At 45.7% G+C, this 26,084-nt stretch overlaps 1 protein-coding gene across 6 annotated transcripts in view; it reads left to right on the top strand.

Moving 5' to 3' along the window:
- LOC138527438 (arylamine N-acetyltransferase, pineal gland isozyme NAT-3-like) overlaps positions 1-13,370 on the top strand; it is a 79,263-nt gene extending 65,893 nt beyond the window's left edge. For all 6 annotated transcript variants that reach the window (XM_069638606.1, XM_069638596.1, XM_069638571.1 and 3 more), the window contains one exon: positions 12,193-13,370. In XM_069638606.1, the coding sequence (XP_069494707.1) occupies positions 12,201-13,058 (858 nt within the window). In that variant the 5' untranslated portion in view covers positions 12,193-12,200 and the 3' untranslated portion in view covers positions 13,059-13,370. The remainder of the gene's footprint in view (positions 1-12,192) is intronic.
- Positions 13,371-26,084: the final 12,714 nt, after the last annotated feature.

Below are 26,084 nucleotides of genomic sequence, written 5' to 3'. Positions count from 1 at the left end.
GGCCTGCGATCTGACTCTGGTGTGGGTACCAACTCTGCCACCAATTGTGCAGCTGTTATTTAAGTTTTCTGAGTGATAAGGGCTACTTTTTTACCAACACTTAGACTTGGGGACTGCGGGCCAGTGGCCTTTGACCCAAGTCCAATGTATGTCCTGCGAAGCTCCGTACAGGGAACTCAAAACAGCCAGAATACTCAGTCTAACATGACTGGAGGAGTAGGGAAGACGAAAGGCCTGGAGAGGGCGGGACAAAGTTCAAGTTTCTTCAAGCCCTATAAGTCAGATGGAGGGATTTTTCTGCCTCCACCGAGTATCTATCCAGCTGATGATCAGCCTCCTACTGGGTCAGGCATGCGTAAACACCCAGAAGTTCCAGGGTATCAGGGGAGTCGACCCCACTAAATCATCCTATACGTTGGCTCTTTCAAGGAAATTTGGATTACACTTTAAGGGCGACCACCATGAAAAAGGTAATTACTAATCATCTGGCCACTTCAATAAAGCCACCTTTGATATATGCTACTAATGAAATGTCAACTCAAGGGGAGAAGCCAGTCCAGGCGATGAACCTCGAAAATTCACTCTACTATTAACCTCAGTGAGCCGAGAGATGAGGATATGTTGACAGTGGAAATGGAAGGTTCAGGTAATCTGCCGATGGAAGGACTGACTAGTGGTGAAGGAACAGAGCTGACATGTGGAAAAGATTTCTCTCCAAAAGAAAGTATACATTTGTCAACTAAGGTGCTGCCAAAAAATTCTGTTCAACCAGTAAAAGCACCATAAGAACTGATAGCCCCAATTATAATGGCCTTAAATTTTGTTTTAACATCTCTGGTCAATGTTTTTGAAAACTTAAAGATGGAGGTCCAATAACACACAGGCATCTTATTGGAGGTCTCTAAAGATCTGGAATTGAATGAAATAGCCATGGTGGCCTTAAAATCGGCTATCAATGAGTCGACGGGGGAATCCATGAGAGATCTCCAAAAAGAAGTTAAAACTCAATCAGTAAAAATGGATCAGCTCACAGTTCTATGTGGAGATCTTATGAAGATGTTGATGACCATGTCGGAGTAATTCGATCCCACTAATCGATTGCATGAGGACCGAAAGCAAGGCTCCTCTCAAAAGACCTCTACAGAATCCCTAATACAAGATACTCCCCTGTCTGTGTCATTAAAGGAGGAGTTTTTGAGATTGGCCCTCATGGCGGATAATGAAGTTCCGCTGGAAGAAGTGGAACAGGAGCAGATAATAAATATCTCATCAGCTAACTCCGATGTGATTGTCCCCCGGAGAAGGAAACTGAATGGAAAGACAAAAAAGAAAAGAAAAAGAAGGGCTGGCACAGCATTAGAGGTTGGTTATCAGCCAAATACGAAAGCCAAGCAAAACAAGAAGCACCAGTCATTAGAAGCAAATCAATTCCTGAAAAAGTTAAAAAAGGGACTGAAAAGGGATGAAAAGCTCCAGATAGAGGGTGTACACAAAAATGATCATGGGGACAAGACTCCCAAATCAAAAAGTCAAAAAAACAAAAAGAAAACAGGGCCCATTGGAGAAAGAAGAAATAATGGGAAAACTAACAGAGGGAAGTCAAACAGAGATGATTGAGTCCCCAAAGAAAATTGCCCCCTTTTTCCTATTAGCCAAACGTAATAGCAAACCCACTAACACCTTATTAAAAATAGCTCCGATTTTTTGAAGAAATCGAAAAGTGATGCTCAAGGGGAGGTCCCTGCCTCTAAGAATGAAATGGCTCAAGTGAATACAGGAGTATTAAATAATCTGGGGGGGCGAAGGATCCCCTGATATAATTACCGAAAGAAAGGAAGACCTACAGATACCTGCACAATTGGCAATAGGAAAAGGGGAAAGTAATCTCCCAGGAGGTAATTCCGAAAAAATAACAATAGGACAAGGGGACCTCATAGTGATCTCAATCAATATAATCAAACAAACTTGTGTAGAGTTTTTCTCTCGAGAAAACCATCAATAACGCAACACAAAATGCCCTTGAATCGGTCAACAATTTTATGGGAAATGAAGGCAGTTCCTGCCTTAAAGTACTTTACATCATCTGATATTGAGGTGGTGAGTTTTCCTTTCGGGTCTGACACAAGCATTGCCGAAATAACTCTGAAATCAAGTTTGGGTATGGACTTGATCCTGGGGGAGACAACGGCGTGGGACCAAAGAGGTTTGAAGATTTCCATGGTATGTCCTGTACCAGATACTGTTAACCCAGACTATTCAGAGAGACTGGAAAAATTAGCAAGACCCAATAGTAAAGAAGGCAATTTTGTAAACACAGCGAATATGTGGGAAATGATTCCTGAGATAATCTCACAGGTTTGCCTTAGAATGGGCGTTTCCCAGCAGAAGCTCTAGTGAAGAAGCAGAAGAAGCAGATAAAGGTACTCTCCTTCTCCCAAGAGCCAAGGAAATCACAAATCTTTAATACAGCGGACCTGATATTATTCCAAGAGACTTGGTTAACATGTGGGGTGGGGATAGAGGGTTTCGCTATTTTTCAGCAATTGGCCTTAGGTTCAGAAGGGGGGAGACCTATGGGGGGTCTCCTTGTGGCCTGTAGCAATGAGCTCTTTATCTCATCTAAATTAATATCCAATCTAAGACAAGGCATCTTATTGGTGAGAGTGACAAAAAGAGGTGTCAATGTGGGAAAGAGTTGGATTATTGGAAACCTATATTGGAATCTTAATGTTACTTCCTTATTTGATTTCCTGCATGACCTCTCAGATGCCCTGTTAGAATGCACATCACAGTTTTCCGGCAGATGATTTGATTATTGCTGGCGATCTAAACGCACAATGCATCTCCACCGTGGATGTAATTTGGGGTAAAACCCAACATAAAACCAGTAATGGAAAAATATGGGTGGATTTTATGTCTGAGTGGGGTCTCCAGATGTTTAATGGCAATATTGAGGGGGACATCCCTAACGTTCCGTCCTGGCGCAGAGGCAATGCTTTTTCTACTATCGACTATCTCTTTGCTTCTAGATCTATCTTTGAAAGTTGCACTGATTTCTGCTTGGGGGAGGGAAATATTGATGACCATGTAATGTTAAAGGCAACATTGGAATATGAGGGGGATCCCGGGGTAGTGTTTTATGGTCAGGAATTGTCAACCAATGGCACTGGTAATGCCGTAAGGAGATTCGAGAAGGGGGGTAGAATCTTAAATCATGAACTGAGGGAACGGGTTTCCCAACTCTCAGACCATCAACTAGCGAAATTCTGTAACCCTGGTGGTTTCTCTTTGTTTCTATCTAATGAGGCCCCCTCTGAGTCTAGCCACTTGAAACAGCATAAGATTCATAAACACACTTTCAATGTTGAAATAATAGTGAAAAAGAAGAACTTAGATTCCAAAGAGCGAAGCTAAAGAGATCCTCTCCAGCTGTGGGATTATATGAGGAGGGTATTAGACTCCTTAATAATAACTATAGGAATTGGCTAAGAGCACATAGGCACCTTATGCTTCAGCAAGACAGTGAGAGAATGCTCTCTGCGCTATTGTCCAGAAACTCAAGAAATTTCTGGGCAATGGTCAGGATGAAGGAACTTTACCAGGACCAGAAACAGGATTCTGTTATTCAAGAACAAGCCTGGAATGAACATTCTACCAGGGTCTATGATTTGTCGAACTCAGTAGATAGGAAGACAAATACTGTGATCAAGTGGTCCATTGATTTTACCGCTAGTGATCTTGAACAACTGATAAGGAAATCCTCAACTTCAAGAGCGGCGGGACCTAATCGTCTAAGCAATTCTATCCTCAAAATGGACCCACTCTTGTGGGCGAGGGTTTTGAAAAAATTATTTGACAACATAATTACCTTAAAGAGCGTCCCAGATTCATGGAAAAATTCCATAGTAATACCGATTTACAAAAAGGGGGATAGACTCTGGCAGCAAATTATCATTCAATTTCTCTCTTGGACGCGGACAGTAAAATCTTCTCAGGTTTAATTTTGGGGGAATTAGAAGCCTGGGCAAAAATTAAAGTTATCATCCCTAGGAACCAATCGGGCTTTAGGAAGGGTCTATCGACATCTCTCAATGGGCTAGTATTGAGTTGCCTGGGCTCACCCTTGCTTCAGGGGGGGGGAGTCCCCCTCTTTGGGACATGGATAGAACTTTCCCAGGCCTTTGACACAATTGATAGGAATCTCCTGTGGAAAAAGTTAGATGCATGGGGGATTTCCCCGAGCTTATTATCTATCCTGAGGGAATTACATCACAACAACTTGATGAGAGTGAGGCTTAGTAGATCAGGCCTCTTGTCAAATGTGATCAGGATAGAAAGAGCAGCCCGTCAGGGTTGCTTATTAGCTCCCTTCCTGTTCATTCTCTTTAAGGCGGACCTAGCAGGATGGTTGGAGGAAACAGGTCTAATTTCACCCTTGCTGGGAAGAAAATAAATCAATTGGTTGGCCTACGCAGACGACGTTGTAGTCCTAGATTATTCGCAAGTAGGGCTGCAGCGTCTTCTGTGTGCCTTGGAAAATTATGCGCGCAAGAATAATCTAACTATCAATCCGACAAAGTCCAAGATATTAATATTTAAACATCCTAAAAAGGCAGTTAAGAACTATTACTGGAATCTGGACCTGTTGCGTGTAGAGACTGTTCCGGAGCTGACTTATCTGGGTGCAACACTCAGTTCTCAGTCCTCAACGAAAGGTAGTCTTCTACAAATAGTTGAGCAAAAATTGCTAAAGTTGGGAGCTCAAATGAAGAAAATCAAATCCCAATATTGTAAATTATCTATATTACGGCTTGTTAGATTCTATATTGGGAAGGTAGTCCCGATAGTGTTGTTTGGTTTGGACTACAATTCTTTAGCCATGGATATTGCGTGGGATAGAATTGAAGCCAAGTTGTGGAAATGAACCTTAGGTCTACCAGATTGTGTGCCAATAACCGCCTTACGATATGAGCTAGGCCTGTCATCACTTAGATCATGGTTGGAATGGAAGTGGATGACACTTTATGGATTAGTATTAGCTCCACCCGAGAATTCGCTCTTTGAGGTAGTTGGACAAGAGATGCTTCTTGATAAAAATGGTTCTTACTTAAATTTAAGCAAAGATGTTCCGAAATCTTGGCCGGATCTGAGTGTGATGTTGACCTTCTCCTCCAGAATCCAGTAAGGGTGAAGGAAAAGATGAGGCAGTTTGACTGGATAGACACCATAGACAGTATGAGGAAGGCAAAGAGATCTGCCTCCTTAACATCGATTAATAAGCGTCTGTCCGTGGTACCTGCCTATCTATCAAAGTCACCAGATTCATCCTTTAGAATATCCTTTCTGAGATTTCGATTAAATCTGCTTCCCACGCGGGAGATACTGGCAACCAGAGATGGGGAGGGTAATATCGTACCGGCCTGTGATTAATGTGATGGCAATGAGGTCCAGACGACCAAACATTTACTGTCTAAATGCCCGGGTTCTTGAAGTCTGAGAGTTAGAAGATTTGGCAGGTTTGTCTATCACGAATCCTGGTTGAATACTGATGAATTCTGGGTTAGACTATCATCAGTTTATGAGTCTGGTCTATCACTAGAGGTTATTAGAATCTTGAGGGAACTTGGATTGATCAGTGGTGGAGATCGACAGGGGAGAGAGGGAAGTGCTTAGATCTTTGCCATGGTTTGTACGCAGTTTGATTTTTGTAATTTTAATTTTAATATGTATTTGCTGAGTTTTCCGTGTTTTTTTGTACTAATGATTGCCCTTTCTCTTTTTATTTCTTTTCTTAGTGATTAGGCTCCAACCTTATTTGAATAAGCGAAAATGTTTTTGTTGGAACTGTTTTAACTGATCTAATTTTATTCCTCTGTTTTTTTTTACTATTTGATATGTGTTTAAAGTCAAATTTTTGGCTATTCCACAATAAATAAAACAAAAAAAAGAAGAGCACTATGATTTGCATGCTGCACTGTGGCGTGAATGCAGGCATTGTATCTCGTCATGAGGGAAACACAGATTCAGTTCCCCTCAACATATACAGGGCCGAGGCAATTACAGCTGTTGTTTATGGTGCTGAATCATGGGGCCTTACCCTTGATAAAGACCTTGAGAGGTCGAAACACGTTTCGACTAAATACCAAAACCATGCAAATAAAATGCACACAACCCACTGCAAAGAAGGATGTAAAGAGTTAACACTTATTTTTAAAGCGCAAGGTACCTGGGCACACACACGTTCAAATCCTAAACTCGAGGTGTGGACAGGGGTGTTGCTAGGTCTGGAAAAGATTTGGGGCTATGCTAATTTTGGGTCTGTCAGGACTGGGGGCTAGCTAGCCTTTTTAGTTGTAACCCCTCAGCTTCTATCCGGGTCCACAACCAAAAGACCTGGGGCTATAGCCCCCTCAGCCCCCCTCTATCAACGCCTCTGGGTGTGGACAACACCTCATCTACCCGTGACCTTACAACCAAACTAACCCAATCAAATCAGAAATCCTCAAGTGCGTGTAAATTGAGTCAAACTCTAGTGCCCAAACGTCTCTTCTAAGTCACTGCAGTGGTTTAAGCATGTCAAGTCTATGCTAACAAATATTTTTCTTGCGGACTTGTGGGCTGATCCTACTAGGTTTGGCACTATGTACTATGTATTAAGAACCATTTGAATGAGTGGGTGCTGGAAAAGACTAGTGCAATTTTTCTTGATTGGAAATTGGCAGCTAATTACATCAAAGACAGGATAAACTTGGACATGGAACCCATTCTTGACTTTCGATTAAGTTCCAAGGCGAAAAGTATTCTCACTAGGTTCTACCGCTTGACCAGATTACAGACAAATGGGGCAAGACATCATCACCATCATGTCCTTTCTGTGCTAACATGATTGAATATGAAATACACTTCATTTTTTGGTGCCATGCATACGCCCTTGAGAGGTCCCAATGGCTTAAACCTATGTGTACCCAGTTGCATCTAAGAACAGTTAGTTCTGCTCTTGATGTTATGAAATGATGCTCTACTTACTCAGTTTCCGTGATATGATATATGATATGGCATTTATAAGGTGCATATGCACAAGTGTTTCAAGGCGGGACGAGGCAAGGGAGGGGAAAACAGTGGAAGACAGACAACGATCCTACTAGGCCAGGTGTCATTCAGATCGCGCAAGTGCGAGGGTAGGGAGAAAGGGAAGAGTGCCAGGGGAAGGGAAAGGGGAAAGTGCAGTACATGGGAAAGAAGAATAAATACGATAAATAAAACGGCCTGATGGTGCCAAGTGCAAGGTAAGAGCAGACATAAGTGCTGGTAAGGGGACTGAAGGGATACATAACCATTCCCCAAGTGCAGGGGGTTGCCAGGGAGGCAGGGCAGGTGAGCAAAAGGCAGGACCTGGCCCCAAGATCAGAAAGGGCGGCCAGGTAACCAGTGCAGAATCGGCAGGGAATTTCAGCAGGGGAGAGAGGCAGAGAAAGCAGAAGCAAAGAGGAAGGTTTTGAGGCGTTTCCGGAACCAGAGATGGTTCTCCTCAAGTTTCAGGGAGGCAGGAAGGCTGTTCCAGAGGGAGGCCCCAGCCGAGGAGAGAGATCAACCACCAACTAGTTGCTTGGAGAAGCAGCTAACCCTGAGGGAGTTGGAGGCAGATGAGTGAAGAGCGTGAGAAGGAAGGTATTTGGGAAGAGAGTTGAAGGTATTGCGGTCCCAGGCCCCAGAAGGCCTTGTGGATAATGCAGAGGGTTTTGAACTTAATCCTTGCAGCCACTGGGGGCCAGTGCAGAGATTTCAGTCCTGGAGAGATACGATCCCTGGGTTTGAGGCCAAGGACAAGTCTTGCAGTCCTGTTTTGGATAAGTTGCAGAGGGCGCAAAGTAGAGGCAGGCAGATTTAGATAGAGGCTGTTGCAATAGTCCGGCTTAGAGAGAACCAGGGCTCTGGAGACGGTGAGCTTCTGGGGGAAGGAGAGGAGAGGAAGAATACCTCTGAGGAGGTGCAGCTTGTAGTTTGACTTCTTAGAGACATCGGAGATGTGAGGAGAGAAGGAGAGTGTGGAGTCGAAGATGACCCCGATGTTTTTAGCCTTGCAGGTGGGAGCAGGAAGAGGGCCAAGGGAGGCCGGCCAGAGAGCTGAAGGGAAGGAGGGAGAGGGGGTGCCGATGAGTGGAATCTCGGTCTTACTGGCATTAAGGCAGAGGTCGTTGGCGGCACACCACTACTGGATAGCAGACAGACAGAGATCAGGGAAGGAGAGGAGGAGGCCGAGGGTAGCCTGAAAATGAGCTGGATATCATCCGCATAGCACTGAAAATTGGGGCAGAGAGCGGCGATGCAGTGGCCAAGGAGTGCCAGGTATTGGTTGAACAACCAAGGAGAGAGATTGGAACCCTGGGGGATGCCACAGGTAGAGAAAAAGATATCGGAGAGGAAGGACCCAAGTTGGACCTGGGAGGGTCAGTCGGAGAGGAAAGAAGTCAGCCATGCCAGAGCCTGTCCAGTGATACCCAGGTTATCACAGAAACGGATGAGCAGGATGGCGTGGTTGACAGTGTCAAAGGCAGAAGAGTGATCAAGCAAGATAAGGACACACAGGGTGTTGGAGTGAAGGTTGGAGAGAAGGTCTTCACGGATGTTCAGGAGAGCAGTTTCCGTGCTTCTGGTAGCCCTGAAGCCAGACTGATGGTCATGAAGACAACCAACAGATTCGGTGTGGAGATTAAGATGGGAGATGGCCAGTTTATCCAGGAGTTTGCCCAGGAAGGGAGTGATGGAGATTGGGCGATAGTTAGCCAGGCAGGAGGGGTCAGCAGAGGGTCTCTTAAGAAGAGGGTGCACAAGGGAATGCTTCAGGGGGGATGAGAAGACTCCAGTGGCGAAGGAGTGATTGCAGAAATCAGCAAGGCAGGAGCCAGGGAGTCAATGTGGTCCTTGATAGTTTTGGAGGAATAGGGGTGAACCTGTTTTTACGAGGCTTTCATAGATCGGACTTGTTGAGAAACCTTGTCTGCAGAAAAAAGGGGAAAGAAGAGAGGGAGGGAGGGGGGGTGGCAGCAGAAGGGCCAGTGGAAGAGCAGGGGATAGAGGGAGTTGATGGGAGGAGAGTGAGGACAGGATGTCCTGAGTTTTGGAAATTAAGTGAGAAGCCAGTGCCGTGCAGAGGGACTGGGAGGGGACAGGAGAGGTAGAGACTGCAGCAGGATTGGCCAGTTCCTTGCAGATTTTAAAGAGTTCAGCTGAGTTGTTAGATGCCGCAGCGATCCGGGCTTGGATATGGGCTCTCTTCTTGGTGAGAGCGGAGAGCCGGTATTGCCGTTGCAGCAGGCGGCAGGCCAGTTTGTCAGAGGATGAACATGAAGCACGCCATTTCCTCTCAGACACCCTGCACTTGCGCTTAAGGGTGACGAGATCGGAGTCATACCAGGAGTTACACTTAGGGCAAGGATATCAAGAGTGTCAGATATAGCAGAGTGGAGCATGGAGAGGGCTGTGTCAGGGTGGGAGTCAGCCAAAGGGAGAGGAGGGGGTGAGAAGGTGGCGGCGAAAACCTCAACAGACACGCGCTTCATGGGTCAGATGACCGCGAAGGTGGGTGGCAGTGATGAAGGTGGCTTGGCCTGAGGGGTAGGGAGGGTGAGGTGGGAGGATAGGAGAAAGTCATCACTCCAGGAGAGAGGAGTGGAGAGGAGGACAGAGAGGGTTAGGTCAGAGGAGATCAGAGCATCAAGAGTGTGCCCTGCAGAATGAGTCAGGCCGGAGGGGATAATGGTTAGTGAAAGAGAGTCTCAGAGGTCACAAAAGTGTCCAGAGGGGGGACAGGAGGCATCCCAGTGGACGTTGAAGTCTCCAAGAAGGAGGAGTTGAGTGGTTGAGGCCAAGAGAGAGGAGGAGAGGTCCGCCTACTTGGAGAGGAAGGAGGAAATCTGACCAGGTGGTTGATAGATAGTAGCCACCGTAAGAGAATGGCTAGGAGAGAGAGAGAGCTGGCAGACAAGGCATTCAAAAGAGGAGTAGGTCTGCGTAGGAGTGACAGAGGCAGGAATCCACTCAGGGAAGATAAGGGCAACACCCCCACCAGAGCGGTTGGGCCTGGGCACAGAGAGGATCTTGTAGCCGTCAGGTAGAAGCATGACAAAGCTAGCGACAGAGCTGGTCGTGAACCAGTTCTCAGTGAGACCGAGGACATTGAAGTCAAGTTCTTCGAGAAGGCAGCAGATGTCAGAGGAATGTTTGACAGCAGAACGAGAGTTGAGTGTGGCAATGTGGAGAAGGTTGCCATCCTTGAAGGACTTCTGGGGAGAGGTACAGATCAGGGGTACACCCTGCAGAGGTGTAGAAGGAGCCCGAGAGGGGGCAGAGAGGGAGGGAGAAGGCAAAGTAGCCGAGGAAAGGGGAGGGCGGACAGCTAGAGAAGAAAGGAAGTTGATGAGGTGTGGGAAGCGTCTATCAAAGAGGTGAAGGTTGGCCTGAGGGCCTTGGACCAAGACGGTCCCATTAGAGTAAACATTAATGATGACCTTGGAGGAGTGGAAGAAGGCCAAGAGGACATCCCAACGGGTGCCACCATTAATGGGAGAAGAGGAGAAGAGGAGAAAGGAGCGAGCACAGAGACCATATGAAGGGTCCATAGGTCAGGTGAAGGCACAACAAAGAGGATGTCGGTGAGAGTTTCCTTGGAGGAGGCACTGGTGTAGGTGTCAGCGATAGGGAGGCCTGGATGGAGACCATGATGTCCTTTTTAAAAAATGTCTTAGCAGATTTAGTGAGGAGAGCAGGATAGTCAATAGAGAAGCAATTAGAGAAGATAGGAGATATAGAGAGCACCAATTGGCGGTTTCCAACTTTTTAATCTTGCTCTTAAGAAAATATGTTTTTTTTAAATTAACTTGGATTTCTCCTTCGCCACCCTCTAACGTGACTTTGCTCCTTTCACTTTATCCTCACCATCTCCTTACCTGCATGTTTTCCTCCCTTTCCTCCTCACCGCCTCCTGTATGAGTCTTCTGACTTGCCTCCTTCAGATGCTTCTATCCATCATGTTCCTCTTTGTGGCTTCTCATCTTTTGCTCGCTCAGGCTCCTCAAAATCACCATTATTCTATATGTCACTTCCAGCCCATCATGAACACAGGTGTCACCATCATATGTTGGAGAACAAGGAGGCAGATTGTTGTGTGCCTCACCAGACCAAACATGTAATACATATGTGCCTTCCCCTTTTTCAGATTCCAGGTAGGAAGGAAACAGTTCATTGTCCATCTCTACCCCTGCATCAAAAGCTCTACAGCTGCTGATGGGCAGAACTGTTGGCCTGCGACCCTGCCTAACAACATTTTAAAAAGCAACCCCCAAAACATTCTGACATCCACAACAAACTGGCTTCATAAAACAAAATGGCCTCCCATAGTAAAGAAAGGAAATAAGATTTGCCTAAAGGTTTTCTCACAAAACACAATCCTCCAACCTAGCAAGAAAAATGCGTTGCTGCCAAATCTCTCTCTAAAATGTCCACATCTCCTCCTACTATAGTGTGGATTAACCTTGCTCCATTTGTCTGCAGCTAAGTTCAGTTCATAAAGTAAATGGGAAGTTGCTGGTTCCTTCCATAGGGGACAGCACTTACTTTCCACTGAAGAATGTGTCCGTATCCTTGCGAGACTAGCTCAATGCCTCATGAACATCATGATGTCAGCGAAATCCCTGCTTGAGGTCCGAAACCAGGCCCTGAATTCCCAATAACACCAGAAATGTTCAAGCATCACAATTTTTGTAGCTTCCCGCGGATTCAACCAAACTCTGTGTTTGAGCCTGTGGTGCCTCGAAAATCTGTTTTTGGGAGGTGTGTTGAGCTTCAAGTCTATAGCAATGACTATATTGCAAAAAAACATTTCATAACAACTCTCAAGAAAAGCATCCTTGTATTTAGGAGTATCAGATGGCAGGAGATTTTAGTGCCTCTGGCAAATTCACAAAAACGATATGAAATACCTACTAATGTTCAATAAAACCTCAGCTTGTCAAGAATATTTAATTATTCACAAATATGATTGTCATTTTACACAATTTGCAAATTCCTAACATTTCACATGTGTATATAATAAGCAGTGATACACTGTTTGCAATGCCTCTAATGTGACAGCAGCAACACATCTCCTGGCTGACTGAACAGAAGTCCAGTAAAAACATATATTTTCCTTTTCAGACAACAACATGAACAAATTGGAATATTTCGAGAGAATTTGTTACGGAGGATCGACTGAAAAAGCTGACCTGGACACTTTGACAGCTATATTCCAGCATCATATCAGGGCAATTCCATTCGAAAATGTCAATATCTATTTCGGCAAACCTGTGTCCCTGGATTTACAAACAATATTTGAAAAACTTGTGAGGAAGAAGCAAGGCGGATGTTGCTGGGAACACAATTATCTGTTCTTGTGGGTTGTTAAAGAAATGGGTTACAATGTCACACTCATTGGAAGCAATTTTTACATCCCAGAGATGGAAATGTACAGTATAAATATTTCTCACCCGATGCTGGCAGCGGTTATTGATGCCAAGACCTACATATTTGATGCCGGTTCAGCTCTAGCCTATCAAATGTGGCAACCAATTGAGGTGGTTTCTGGGAAGGAAGATCACCAGATTCCGGGTACGTTTTGCCTCACAGAGAAAAAGGGATTTTGGTACCTGGACAAAATAAAAAATTACCAGCACAAACTCCATATGCTGAATTCTGGCTGTAAAGGAGAAAGAAAGACCATGCACATTCTGTTCTTCACCCTTCGGCCCCGCAGCATGGAGTACTTCCAGCCCATCTGCACGTACCTCCAGACCCATGAGGACGCCATGATTTCGAATGTTCTCACCCTTTCCCTTCAGCTGAAGGATGGCTACATTGGTTTATTTGACCGCAAATTGACCAAGGTGACATACAACTACAAGGAGGATTCAGACCTCGTGGAGGCCATTCCTCTGAAAGAAGAAGAGCTCGAGAAACATATAGTAGAAACATTCACTATAAACTTAGAGAAGAATGTTCCCATTGTATTGTGTACAAGGAAATAAAACGGGGTTATCTAGTTTAGACAATCAAATGAAATGATTTGGCATTAGGAGGTGGGGGCCAGGCAGTATTTCACCCATCCTGTCCAACCAGGCATCAGGGAAATGCAGCCTTGCAACCGAGCCGTTCATGCTGTAACATCTTGTTCTTGACTTGGTCCCTGAAACAACTATTGGACAATAAGAGGTACATTACCTTTTACAAAGCGCTGATAAAAGCAACACCCGTCAGATTATTTGTGCAAAGAAACCTGCTGTGCCGCAAAATCGTACGTCAATAAAACAGCAGACACCTTAGTCTCCAATTGAAAATGATGCCAGCTTCAGTGGTTTTTGAATAAGTGGGTGCTCTCTGCACATATTCCAGGTATTGTCATTGTGTGCCCGACTGCTCTCATTAATGAAGATATTAGGATTATTTGATCAGATACCAATGTAATGTGCCAGCAAGAACCCCCATTTGCCACCTATTGTCGTCATATGTTGAGACATCAATGCCTTTTTCCGGTGTTGACTTTGAATGTGCAGGTAACGAGGGCATTTGTCATCTATTCAAACACCATCTGCCAGGTAATGCCATCATATGCTAAGGTGCAGTTTGCCAAGTTTAGCCATCATAGGACCGAATGCATCTCCTATTTGCCAAGTTTTTGCATTTCATGCAGAGGGAGCTACTTCCACGAGCAATCTATTACTATAATATCACTAGATGGTCACATCATTTGCGAGGTGTTGCCATCATATGCCAGACTCTCACACCACTTGCCAGATCGTGCCATCATATACCCAGGTACTGACATCATTTGTCTGGCATTAGCATTATGTGTCCAGGTACTAAAGCTGTTGACAGCAAGTGGCTTCAGATGGCTCCGTGGCCACATGGTATAACAGGCATTAATGTCATTGCTCCATTATTTTGCTGGTTTTGGAATCACAGGTCTATGCAGTTTCATCATTTATGCATAGTGTAACAGGCATTTTATGTCTAGGTACTCACACCAAATGGCACTGCATGTTCAGGTACTCACATCAAATGGCACAGCATGTTCATGTACTCACACCAAATGGCACTACATGTTCAGCTACTCACACCAAATGGCACTGTATGTCCAGGTACTCACACCAAATGGCACTGCATGTTCAGGTACTCACACCAAATGGCACTGCATGTTCAGGTACTCACACCAAATGGCACTGTATGTCCAGGTACTCACACCAAATGGTACTGCATGTTCAGGTACTCACACCAAATGGCAATGTATGTCCAGGTACTCACACCAAATGGTACTGCATGTTCAGCTACTCACACCAAATGGCAATGTATGTTCAGGTACTCACACCAAATGGCAATGTATGTTCAGGTACTCACATCAAATGTACTCATCTTGAAATGGAATCAATAGGATCTCAAAGCATAAGGAGAGATTTGCTACTGTATGACACAGGTACTCACAACAGATGCCAGATTTGGCCCTATGCCAATTTAACCCCTTCATTTCCAGGCACAGATATTTTATGTATAGCTCATATACTCACACAAATAGCTGACCACTCGCCAGTGGTTGCCATCAAATGTCCCAGTACTCTCACCATATGCCAATGTGTGCCATCAAATGTCAAGTTGTGTCTTTAAATGCCCATTGTTCACATGATATACTGCAGAACCTTAACCGCCAGTCTCTGCTATCTTAATACGCAGATGTGGTGGAGGGTGCTGATTATGCAGGAGAGCAGCGACATGAGTCTTTTCTGCTATTAACAGGCCCTGTATAGGTGCCAATCAGTGAAGCGCCTGGCATTCCAGCTTCCTTCTGCCTGCCCCCCAGCCCCAATTCTGTGTTCTGCTGTCCTCCTCCTCCACCACTCTGGTGCAGGGGTGGACTGGCCGATAGAGAACTTGGAGATTTCCCAGTAGGCCTCTGCACCCTGGGCCTCTTTTGTGTGGTAACCTATTTTATTTCCACATTTTCTATTAGGATGAGAGTTGGACTTGCTGGAAATGTGTAATATGGGGCCAGTGTGAACATTATTTCCTACGCCTCTTTTGGTTCCCACTCCACCCTTGATCTGATGATAGTGTGAGCCTGAGTGGAGTGCAAGGAACAGGCAACAGGAGCCCTGAGCCTCTTTCTACTGTTGGCCAAACTCTACTTACAGACAGACAAGCTTTTGGTTTTCTCTCCGAGAAGACATAGGGGAAACCGCCTGCATGAACACCCGTGCGTGGCTTAGTGTTACAGAGGGAGGACTGTGAATTGCGGCCGAGAAGACCTGAGGTGCAGAGTTACACGTAAAATAACAAATGGTGCTTTGCTCGGTGGATCCCCCAGTGCTCTAGGTTTGGCCCCTTTCAGCTATATGAAAACTCAGGAGCAAAACTCTTTGATTCCATCTTTGTATGTTCCTTGGATATCATGCAGGCATGTTGCAAAAGTATTTTTTATATCAGGGTGGGCTGGCTAGGGCTGATGGGAGCTGTAGTCCAAAAGATCTGGAGTGCCAAAGATTGCAGACGCTTGGATTGTTGGCGGTGAGAGATGGGAGAGAGGTCACATGAATCATTGGCCAAGGACAATGTACTGTAGTTGTATTTGGGTAGGTGGTGAGAGTTGGGGGATCAGGAATATCACACAGCACTTTTTTTAAAAAGGTACATCATTATGATAGTAGTACCCTGTCATTTTGATATTGCTTTTATGCATTTATATTGTACCAATGCATAGTATTGTATTATAACTCTATACATGATGAATGCTATGCCTGATGACGAGCAGTCGATCATAGATATCCCTTGAGATGGCATCCGTCATTCCTGATTGAGAAGGTCATCAGGCTTGTTTCTTTTCAACAATTTGCTCTAAATTCCATTTGCTCCTTTTAGCAAAACCCAAACTAAAACGGGCACATGCCTTGTGCCACAGATCCGCATGGGTCAAATAAGTGTATGGAGACCTAGAAGGCAACAAACATGTAATTTCTTTCTACCCTAAAATAAAGTACTAGACAGACACAATGATGAAGCTTCCACACAAAGTACTAATGCAGGACGGTGGCAAAATAGTAACATCAGAGGGCTTTTTGTAACAAGGAATGAGTTGTTTTCTCGTCAGTAACCATCAATAGTGTATTATTCAGCCAGAAGCCATTACACACAAATCTGTACAAAGCACATTCATTACAATCCAGGGCAAACAAGAAACTGAACACGTCCCTTTACTGTGCACACACATCTTAAAACTCCTCTCAGGCAGGGGTGCTGCTAGGTCTGGAAAAGATCCGGGGCTAGGCTAATTTTGGGACTGTTGGGACTGGCTAACCTTTTTGGTTGTAACATCTCAGCTTCTATCCAGGGCTACAACCAAAAGACCCAGGTCTATAGCCCCCTCAGCCCACCCTAGCAACGCAGGTTACAAAAGACAGGTTACAGAGTGGCCATAAGTATCAGCATGGCCATGGGCAGTCAATAGGTAGGTACATAACTAAACAACCCCCACAAGGTATGTGTCCCTCCTGTCGGGGTGATTATCCCGGGGCCGTGCGCGGACCTCCGGGCTGGGGAGGCCCCAACTTCTCCCGTGTCCCCAAAAAGAATATGAGACACACACAAGGAGCAAGGCTGAGACTGCTGTTTATTATAACGGCAGGGATGGGTTTCTCGTATGCATCCGAGAAAGCGAACATCTACCTCTCAGAGGGGCTCGCAGGCCCTTTTACTACAGTATGACGCGCTACCCGCGTCACCTTGGAAAGTTAGCACAAAACCTATCGCCACTCGGGATTGGTTCTCCGAGTGGTAGGGTTAGTATAGTTAGCATATAGGAAAGTACGTTATTGGAAGGAACCAGATCAGGTGGTATGCTTGGGCTGTCCCTAACATTTGTTACTTTAGAATTGCAACAAGGGGATCCTTAGTGATTGGCTATGAGTAATGGCGTCAGTAATGACCCCCCTGTGTTCTGATTGGTTCTCCCGCAAGCTCCCAAGCCTGGGACCATCGTCGTTCCCAGCTCGCGGTGTACCTGTCATTAGCAACAATGTGCAACCATGTGTTCATGCGGAAAACGGACGGGTATGCTCATAAGCGGGTCGTTCCCACCGATGTAGGTGTCCATCTTGCCGCTTCGTTGTTGCACCCTGTGTTCCAAACATGAGACCCTGGCGGCTTCTCTGTCTCGTAGGCTTGGCACCTTGTCAGTTCAGCTTGGTCACGTGTAGAGAGACCGTAGCTGGAGCAGAATTATGAGCATTTGATTTTGTATTCGGTGTCTGGGGGCTTGGCATTTGCAGGTGTAACCTTGGCGCTGGGCTCTCGGCATGCGAGTTGCAACATCGTGGCCTTGGCTGTGGGCCCTCGTTAGGGGCTTGTTCTGCATGGTCAGCACTTGTATTTCGTTCTGAGAGGGTTTTCGTTTGCGAGGCTCTGACCTGGGGACTCTTGCTCGCGGCCTACTCGGGCCTACTTCATGGGTGGCGGTACATAATCCATAGTATGGTGGTCGCGGAATAACAAATCATCATATGCAGCACTAGATATACATGATAGCGTCTCATAGAGATAGGTGGCGAGGAAGCATCAGCAAGCCTATACACGAGCTCTTCAGGCGTGTTGCATTTCTGCGGTGGTGTAGAAGGCTTATGTGAAAAATAAAAACGATGCACGTCCGTGGGTGTGACAGACTGCTACATCATAGCACTGAGTATGTTCTTCGTATAGATTGGTGTATGAGTGACCAGTGTGCATGGTGGCACGTGTGTTCTTGTATGTTGGCTATGTCGTTATGGCATCTCTAACGATGTGGATACTTGTGGTCGTTGTTCTAGTCGAGTTCATCCATGCCGCAGGTGTCGGCTTCAGCCGGGCGGGCTGGTGTTAAACATGCTGGTGGGCATACTCCTCTTATGTGTAAGTTTCTGAACCAGGGTATTTTGTCATCTGGTAAATAGGCGAACTCGTCTCGTGGAGGGTGTCTGGGCCGTGATCGCCTAGGCCATGGTCTGGATGAGATTGGGGGGAGGGTATGATCCCATTCTCCCACTTCAGTCCCCCCTCTGGTCGACTTGTCGACCACAAAGTCATCCTTTTCCTTATCTCCTTTCACTGTCCATATTTTAGTTATTCCAGCCAAGTTCCCATAGTGGTTTACATGATCTTCAAATGACCAGTACATGTAAAAGCAGGTGCCGCCGGGTTTGCATTCTACCCATCTTCCGACATAGCTCCTCGGGTTCCTTAGGTTCTCCACCTTCAGATATGATGGATCCTTGTGATTATCGATAATCTGTTTGCGCAGCCTCTCTCTTTCTTGTATTATCATATCCGTGTGTTGGATGTCATCAGCCGGTAGTAAGGCGTGCATGCCGGCCATCTCCATCATTTCATCCATTGTGCCCGCTTTTCTACCTTTCCAAAACTTTATCACAATCAACAGAGCTGCAACCAATATTATTACTCCTACTATTAGTTTCAGGCCATCTGACAGCCATGAAGGCATCCATGACCATAGGAAGGAAAGCCAGCTGTTGCCATTCTCAACTACTTTACTTTCTTCCACCATTTTGGAGTGCATCAGGGCAAGTTGGGATACTGCTTCAGTAAGTGTTCCATTGTCTGCGTCATTAGCTGGGATGAATGTGCAAAATGATTGTCCAATTTTCATGCAAACCCCTCCTTCCATTGCAGTGAGGAGATCCAGCACATACCTGTTTTGTAGTGCTACCATTCTCACTGCTCGTAGTTCTTCTTTGATTGCGTTGAATCCGTTGACAGTCGAATTTATTGTCATCATCAGCTCCCACCGTGTTAACTGAAGCCATTTCGCATTTGCGTACGCCTGTAGTCCTGGGTGTATTATTGATGAGAAGAACATTGCTGCTCTACTGAATAGTCTATGTTCTGGTGGAATGGAGGTGAGTGCTGTTTCTGACCGTCCCCACAGATAGTTTCCCGTAAGCGTTTCCCCTTTTTGCTCTTGATAAGACATTATTGTTGTCGTTCTCGTCGCTTACTGCAATCTCCACCAATCTCCTCTTTCTCTTGTTTCCTTCGTCCATCTTGGGGAAATTAGCCATGTTGACATGTTTCTGAGGCACGACCAGGGATGGCACGTCGATGTGCACCATAGTGCATATTCCATTCCATGAGGAGGGCAATGTATGGTATGCCTTGTCACCGCAGGCCCAATAGTGATCCATTCTAACCGCGGTGCCAGCACCCCCCTCAGGTATCTCCACTGTGTCTTTACAATTGGTATTGTATCCTACATCCACATCCCCTTTGTGTTGGTAGCACAATGCGGGTGCAGTCAGTGGTGGTATTCTTACTGGGTCTTCGTCCTTCTCCATCCACGTCAGCATCGGTACCCCACGTCGTCCAACATCTGTCATTGTGCTCCTATATAGTGGTAATATTTTCTCTTGTTATCATGTTGCTCCCAACTACTCCTATTTCCCATTCATTGTTCATATATATTTTTCCAGTTATTGTTATCAGAGGCCTTTCCCAACACCCTTGTTCTCCAGGAATTTCAGTTGCATACGAATCGCACGGCAGGTAGCCCAGCGTAACCTTCTTCGTTTCTCCTTTGTCAGGCCATCCGTCATGTACCTGAAGGCTACAGCATGTAGGCTTTTTTGTGGTAGCTCAAATATGTTTTGAGGAAATTATTTTCATATGGATATGTGTCCCTTGTTTTCCATTGAATTCTCACCACTGTCCCTTGGAACCGTCCTTTCGTCTGGAATAGTGCTAAATAGATTAGACATAGCACCGTTTTTGCTGGTACTTCGGTAGTTACAAATGTTCTTGATGTGCTCATAGCATATGGAATCAATGAGCACACGTAGCAGTTGTCCTCCGTTGTCTGCTTACCAATTTTGGTCATGTGCTTATACCACATTTTGTTTGAGACGTGTGCTGAATCTGTAAGATATGTGTCAATTCCCATCTGTGTATGTGCTGCGTTTAACTCTAGTTCCCTTATCTCTAGTACTACTTGTACCACCTGATAATGTACCTGTTGCAGCCGTGGGAGGGGGTAGGTTAGTTTTGGGTGCAGCCATAGTATTTAAAGCATAGTTTTTCTGCCAGACAGAGGCAGCCAATAGACCAGTGATCATCAACACTCCTAAGATCTTTATTACAGTCACTAATATCACTGGCACTTTGCTGCGGTCCTGCAGGTTATTCTTGCGACGTTAAAGGTGCCCGCCTGAAAATTCTGAAGGTTTGCGTTATTGTGATTAGTACTTTTTAATTAAGCTCTCCCTATCAGGTAATCGTTCATTGCCCAGGCGAAAAGCTCTTCCCACATTAATCTCAGGGACCTATCTGTCAGAGCTGGTAGGTGCTCGTGGAGATGGGGAAATGATTGTTCTATGTCCAAAACGAATGCGGTGTAATACACACGTATCCTTTTTCTTTTCAGATACCTCGGTCTTCTTATATGGTATTCAAATTGGTGTGATAGGGCTTCAGGGTTGTTATCATCTGTGGGTAGCATTTACTGGGCAGAACACCACGTTAGTTATGGAACTTTCTAAACAATACAGTAATATACGGTACCTGCATGTGCAAGAAAAAAGAAAAAAAAGAGAACATACAAGTGTTTATATTAGTGTGTGCAACATTGTCCTTTACTCAGTGGTGGAATGGGCAGGGCGGGGTTAAGCAGATGTTTGTTTGCTTCGAGACCTTGTAACCATGGGATGGGCTATGGGTGATTGTCCCAAATCTATTGGTGAGTCTGTGGCTAGGGGAAGGTCAGGGGTAGTGTCACAATAGTCCTCCTTGGCTGTTGCTGTTTCTTTGTCTGACAATGGTGCTGCTGATGCTGTCGTCTGCGCAGTGGCCCTATCGTGAACGCGAGGGCTGGTCTGGCCGTTGTAGGGCTTAACGTCGTGAAGGTGGGTCCAGGTGTTTTTATCAGCCAATTTTACTGCTCGAGGAGCTACTGCTTCCACTAAGTGAGGCCCCGTGAAACGTGGGTTGTACCACTTGCGATTAAAGTTGCGGAGGAGCACACTATCACCTTCCGCGATATTACACACTCTTTGCTGTTCTTGTTCTTCAGTTGTTTCTTCCTGTTGGGTGCTCTTCGACCTGCCCCGCGTGCGCTCAAGCTGTTGAGAGATAAAGGCGACACTAGTAATTAAAGAAGACACATATTGATACATTTCATCACCAAAAACATTTGCAGTACTGTCATAGTCAGTGAATGCCCTTGATGCTGGCATTAATGGGAGGCGCATTTGACGACCAGTTACCACCTCATGGGGAGTGAGGTGGTGGTCGGACCCTGGTCTGTTCCTCAGTTCAAATAGGTCCAAGGGGAGACAGTACAACCAGCTCTTCTTGGTTGTCTGCTGAATCTTCGCTATTTCTTCCTTTAGGAGGCCGTTCAGGCATTCAGACACGCCATTGGCTTGCAGATGATATTCACATGCAAACTTGTGTTTGATGCCCAGAAGTGCAGTGATGTGTTGAAACATTTCGTTTCCAAAGTGCGGACCATTATCTGACCGTAGCACTTCGTAGACGCCCCACCTAGGGAAAACCTCTCTAACTAAGAATTTGGCAGCTCTAAAAGCATCCGCGTGTGTGCAGGGCCCAGCTTCAATCCACCTCGAAATTGGGCATACTACAACAATCATGTACCTGTGTCCTTGACATACATTGATCATATCAACGTAGTCAATATGGAGGTGTAGGAAGGGTCCTTCTGGCCGGGGTACAGTACCTTTTATCACTTGCAGCGTGTGACCGGCCGTAAACTGTTAGCATGTTAAGCATTTGCTGATGAAGTTTGCAACATGTGAATTTAACTCGGTACAAAACCAGTCTTCCTTAATTTGTGCTGCAATTATTTCCTTTCCTGTATGTGCTGGATAATGTAGCTGAGTTAGGGCTGTGCTTAACAGTGCTAGCGGCATAACTACCTTTCCAGTGTTTTTTTGACGCCATAGTGCATCTGTGGGGGACATTGTACACCCTCTTTTTACCCACAGCTCCTTTTCCGTCATTGGTGCAGCAGCCTGCAATTCCATAATCTGTGTTGCAGGGAGATGGGTGTACCCATCCTTTAAGAACATTTGCCTTGCTATCGACCTACCTCTTCCTCTCTCTGCTTCTGGGGGAATCAACATCTCACCAAAATACGCAGCATGTTTTGCATGTGCGTCTGCTACTTCATTACCTTTCGAGATAAGATCATCACCATTGGTGTGTGCCTGACACTTAACAAATGCTACTTCTTGGGGGTCATTAATTACTTCTATTAATTCGGCCAGTAGTAGGACATGCTGTACTGGGGAACCATCAGCTCTTCTAAAACCCCTTCTCTGCCATTTAATTAATCCCGAGTGCATGGTTGATATTACATATGCACTGTCGGAGTATATAGTAACCCTTTTGTCAAAACTTTCTTTTAGTGCTAAAATCAGTGCCACCAATTCTGCTGCCTGAGCCGAATAATGCTGTGGCAGTTGGACACATTTCACTGGGACATACATCAAATCCTCCATCATTCTAACCACTACTGCTCCCGTCCTCCTTACCCCGTCTGTCTGGTCAATAGTTGATGACCCATCAATGTACATTATCTCAACCCCTTTTAGGGCATCCTCCTCAACCTTCCTTGTGCAGGAGTACATTTCAATTGTCTGTGTGCAATCATGGGCATAATCACCTTCTTCAATTACTTCTGCTATGAACCTGGCTGGATTTACAGTACTACACCTGACAATGGTCAATTCTGGTCTGGATAGGATTATTTCGTAACCTGGGGCCCTCTGCGTGGTCAGTGTATATTTGGGCTTGTTTAAAATGGCGAACAGTGCATGTTCCACAAATAGTGTGGTGGGGCACCCCATTGTTATTGATGATGATTTTTCCACTGCAAATGCTGCTGCGGTGAGACCTTGTTCGCAAGGGAAATTACCTAACATTACAGGGTCCAATTGGCCACTGTAGAATGCTATTGGTTTGTGCCCCATGCTTGTTTTCTGAGTCAGTACTGCCTTCATTACTGCTGAGTCGCAATGTGAAAAAATGAAAAATTGGTGCTCATAGTTTGGAGTGGCGAGTACGGGTGCTGAGGATATGGCGTGTTTGAGCTCGTGAAACGTGTCTGTCATTTCTCTTGCCCACCTCAACCTTTTGTCCCCTTTCTGTGCTTCCCTTAGTGCTTCGAGCAGGGGTCCTATGTATGAACTGTAATCAAAAACCCATGCTCTGCAGTAGTTACATAAGCCCAGGAATTGTTGCAGTTCTTGCACCGTTTGTGGTTGTGGTGTGTTTGTTATCGCTTGAGCTCTCTGTGGTGCAATGTGCCTTCCATGCTGGGAAATGAGTTGGCCAAGGTATAGTACTTGGTCCTGGCAGTACTGTAACTTTTCCCTGTCCACCTTGTACCCCTTTTCAGCCAACACTGTGAGCATCTTTACTGAATCTTCCCTGCACCTTTCTTCAGTGGTGCTGCAAATCATTATGTCATCAACATACTGCAGCACTGTACTTTCCATTTTGATTTTTCCTAATTCCATCTGTATCACCCTGTTGAAAATTGAGGACGATTCACAGTACCCTTGGGGCAACCTTGTATGTTTCCACTTTGTGTTCCTATAAGTGAAGCTTGTGAGATCCTGTGAATCTGGGTGCAGAGGTATGGAGGAAAAGGCGTTTTTGAGGTCAATTACGGTAAACCGTGATGCCTCTGCTAGTATTCCACATAGTATTGTGGCCGGGTTTGCTGCTATAGGGTACTCTGCCTCTACAATGTGCTTCAAGGGCCTAACGTCCTGGATGAAACACCAAGACCCTCTCTTCGCCTTGCGCACTGGGTTCACAGCCGTGTTGCATGTTGATTCTGATGGTACCAATATGCCATTGTTTATCAGGGCTGTTATTGTCTCGTATATACCCTCATCTGCCTCCTTTGATAAAGGGTACTGCTTCACCCTGGGTGATATTGCTCCCTTTTTCAATTTTATTTTTACTCCCCCAATGCTCTTCATGCAGCCCACGTCATATGGACTGATGGTCCACAATGATGCTGGAACCTTTGCCATGTCTTCCTCATAAAATGGTACCGGGGTAGATGTAGGCGCTTCTAGGGTCATTGCCATTTTTAGCGAACACTTGCATGTATGTCACTCTCAACCAGTTTCAACACTCATCATGAACACCATTTCCCCTTCTCCTCTGTCGTCTGAGAAAAGCTCTTCGTCAGACACCTGCGTGAGCCTGCACCCCTCAGCCAGTGCTATTACTGCTCTCCATGCCCTGCCCTCCCTGTCTTGGGCATGTACTGCGATATAATCTGCAGTTGCCATGATGCTTTCGATGCTTACTGAAATCACCTTCCCCTCGGGTTTGTTTGCTGGTGTCTCTGGCCTGAACAAGTATGCTGCTGGTCTCCTCCAAATCTTGCCCTCAATCCCTGGCATCCATGCGAATGCCATATCTGTTCCGTACTGGAACATTTCTCAGTCTAGTGGCTCAACCCGAGCTACTGTTTTACCACAGTAAGCTTGCAATATTTGTCATGCTGTGAGCATGTTTATTCCTGGTGTGGAGCAAATTATGCCGTTCTCCATGAAAGATATAGTCATGTTTAATCTGCTCATTATGTCCCTCCCAAGTATGTTTACTGGCGACTCCTTTGAGTACAGGAGAGGGACAGACATTTCATTGTCTCCTATAGATAAGGAGATGTTATCAGTAAAGGGAACCAACCACCAAGCCCCAGAGAATCCTTGAGTGTGCATGGCTTCGCCTGACATTTTAAATTTACCCTCCCTTAAGCAAGACCTAGTTGCCCCGGTGTCAACAAGGAAGGAAAACCTTTTGTCACCTATCGCCACCTGTATGCATGGTTCCTCCGCACTATTAGGTGTTACCGACAGGATGGGACACATCAAGGACATCTGTGGGCTGTCCTATTGTGGGTATAGTGACATACCACCTCCTGTGTAGGGGTTGTGTCCTAATACTGTCACCCTCCCTAACTGTGTTTGTGGTAGTGGTGTGCCAGTGGTTGATACTTTGCTGTCCTGTATCGGGGTGGGTTGCTGTGCTGGTTGCACTTGGTGTTGTTGTGTTACAACCACCTGTTGCTGCGGTGATGCGTAGCTCTGTACCTGTGGTTGTTGTGCAGCGTATTGTTGCACCTGTTGCTGTGTGGTGTTCTGTGGTGTTACTTGCTGTTGATGGTAAGCCTGTTGCTCCCCCATATGTCCTTGTTGCCCCTGCTCCCCCCATGCTGTTGGGGTGGGCCTTACTCTACATGTGCTTGACATATGTCCTATCATCCCGCAAATCCAACATTCTGGTGGTTCCCTAGCCTGCCATGGGAAATTCCCTGTGTTATCTTGGTACCCTTGCCGCCCATTAGGGTAGTAACCTCTGGACCCTCCCACCTGCTGCTGTGTAGGTTGGACATATCCTCTCCCTCTCATCATGCCACCCCTTCCCCAGAATGCGCTATAATATCCATTTCCTGATGGCATGTATCCACCGCCTGCGGGAGCTGTGTATAGTGGGGGTGGTGGCATCTGTTGTGTTACAACTTGTGTTGGTTGTGGCAATGGGGCAATTTGTTGTTGCCTTGTGTCTTGTGCAACCACTATTTGTGCGGGGGTCTGTGTTGCTACTACTGGTGTGGTAATTAATGCTCCTTCCATCGAATATTTAGTAAGTTTCTTCTGCACCAATTTTGCATCCTCCGCTTTCCTATCCTCCTCCTTTTGCTTAATCTTTTCTTGACATATTCTACAGTGATGTATTATGGTTAGTTGTATCTCTGGCCATGGCTTTGCTTCTATTCTCACTACTTTCTTCAGTTGTCTTTGCACCGCCTCCGGGAGCCCTTGTACTAATATGTGGTAAAAGATGGCTGGTGTTTTATCCCACTGCTCCCGAGTTTCCAAGCGCCACTTCTCCTGAATCTCCTGGATATAATCAACAGGATCTTCATTATCACGCATTTTGCGTGAGGTAATAGCTCCTATGTCTGACGTGTCTGGATACTGGAC

This window comes from Ambystoma mexicanum, chromosome 1q (assembly GCF_040938575.1).
Source record: "Ambystoma mexicanum isolate Mex_15411 chromosome 1q, UKY_AmexF1_1, whole genome shotgun sequence".
Taxonomy (NCBI): Eukaryota; Metazoa; Chordata; class Amphibia; order Caudata; family Ambystomatidae; genus Ambystoma; species Ambystoma mexicanum.
The sequence above is the reverse complement of the archived record's forward strand: the minus strand, read 5'-3'. Positions and strand labels throughout refer to the sequence as shown.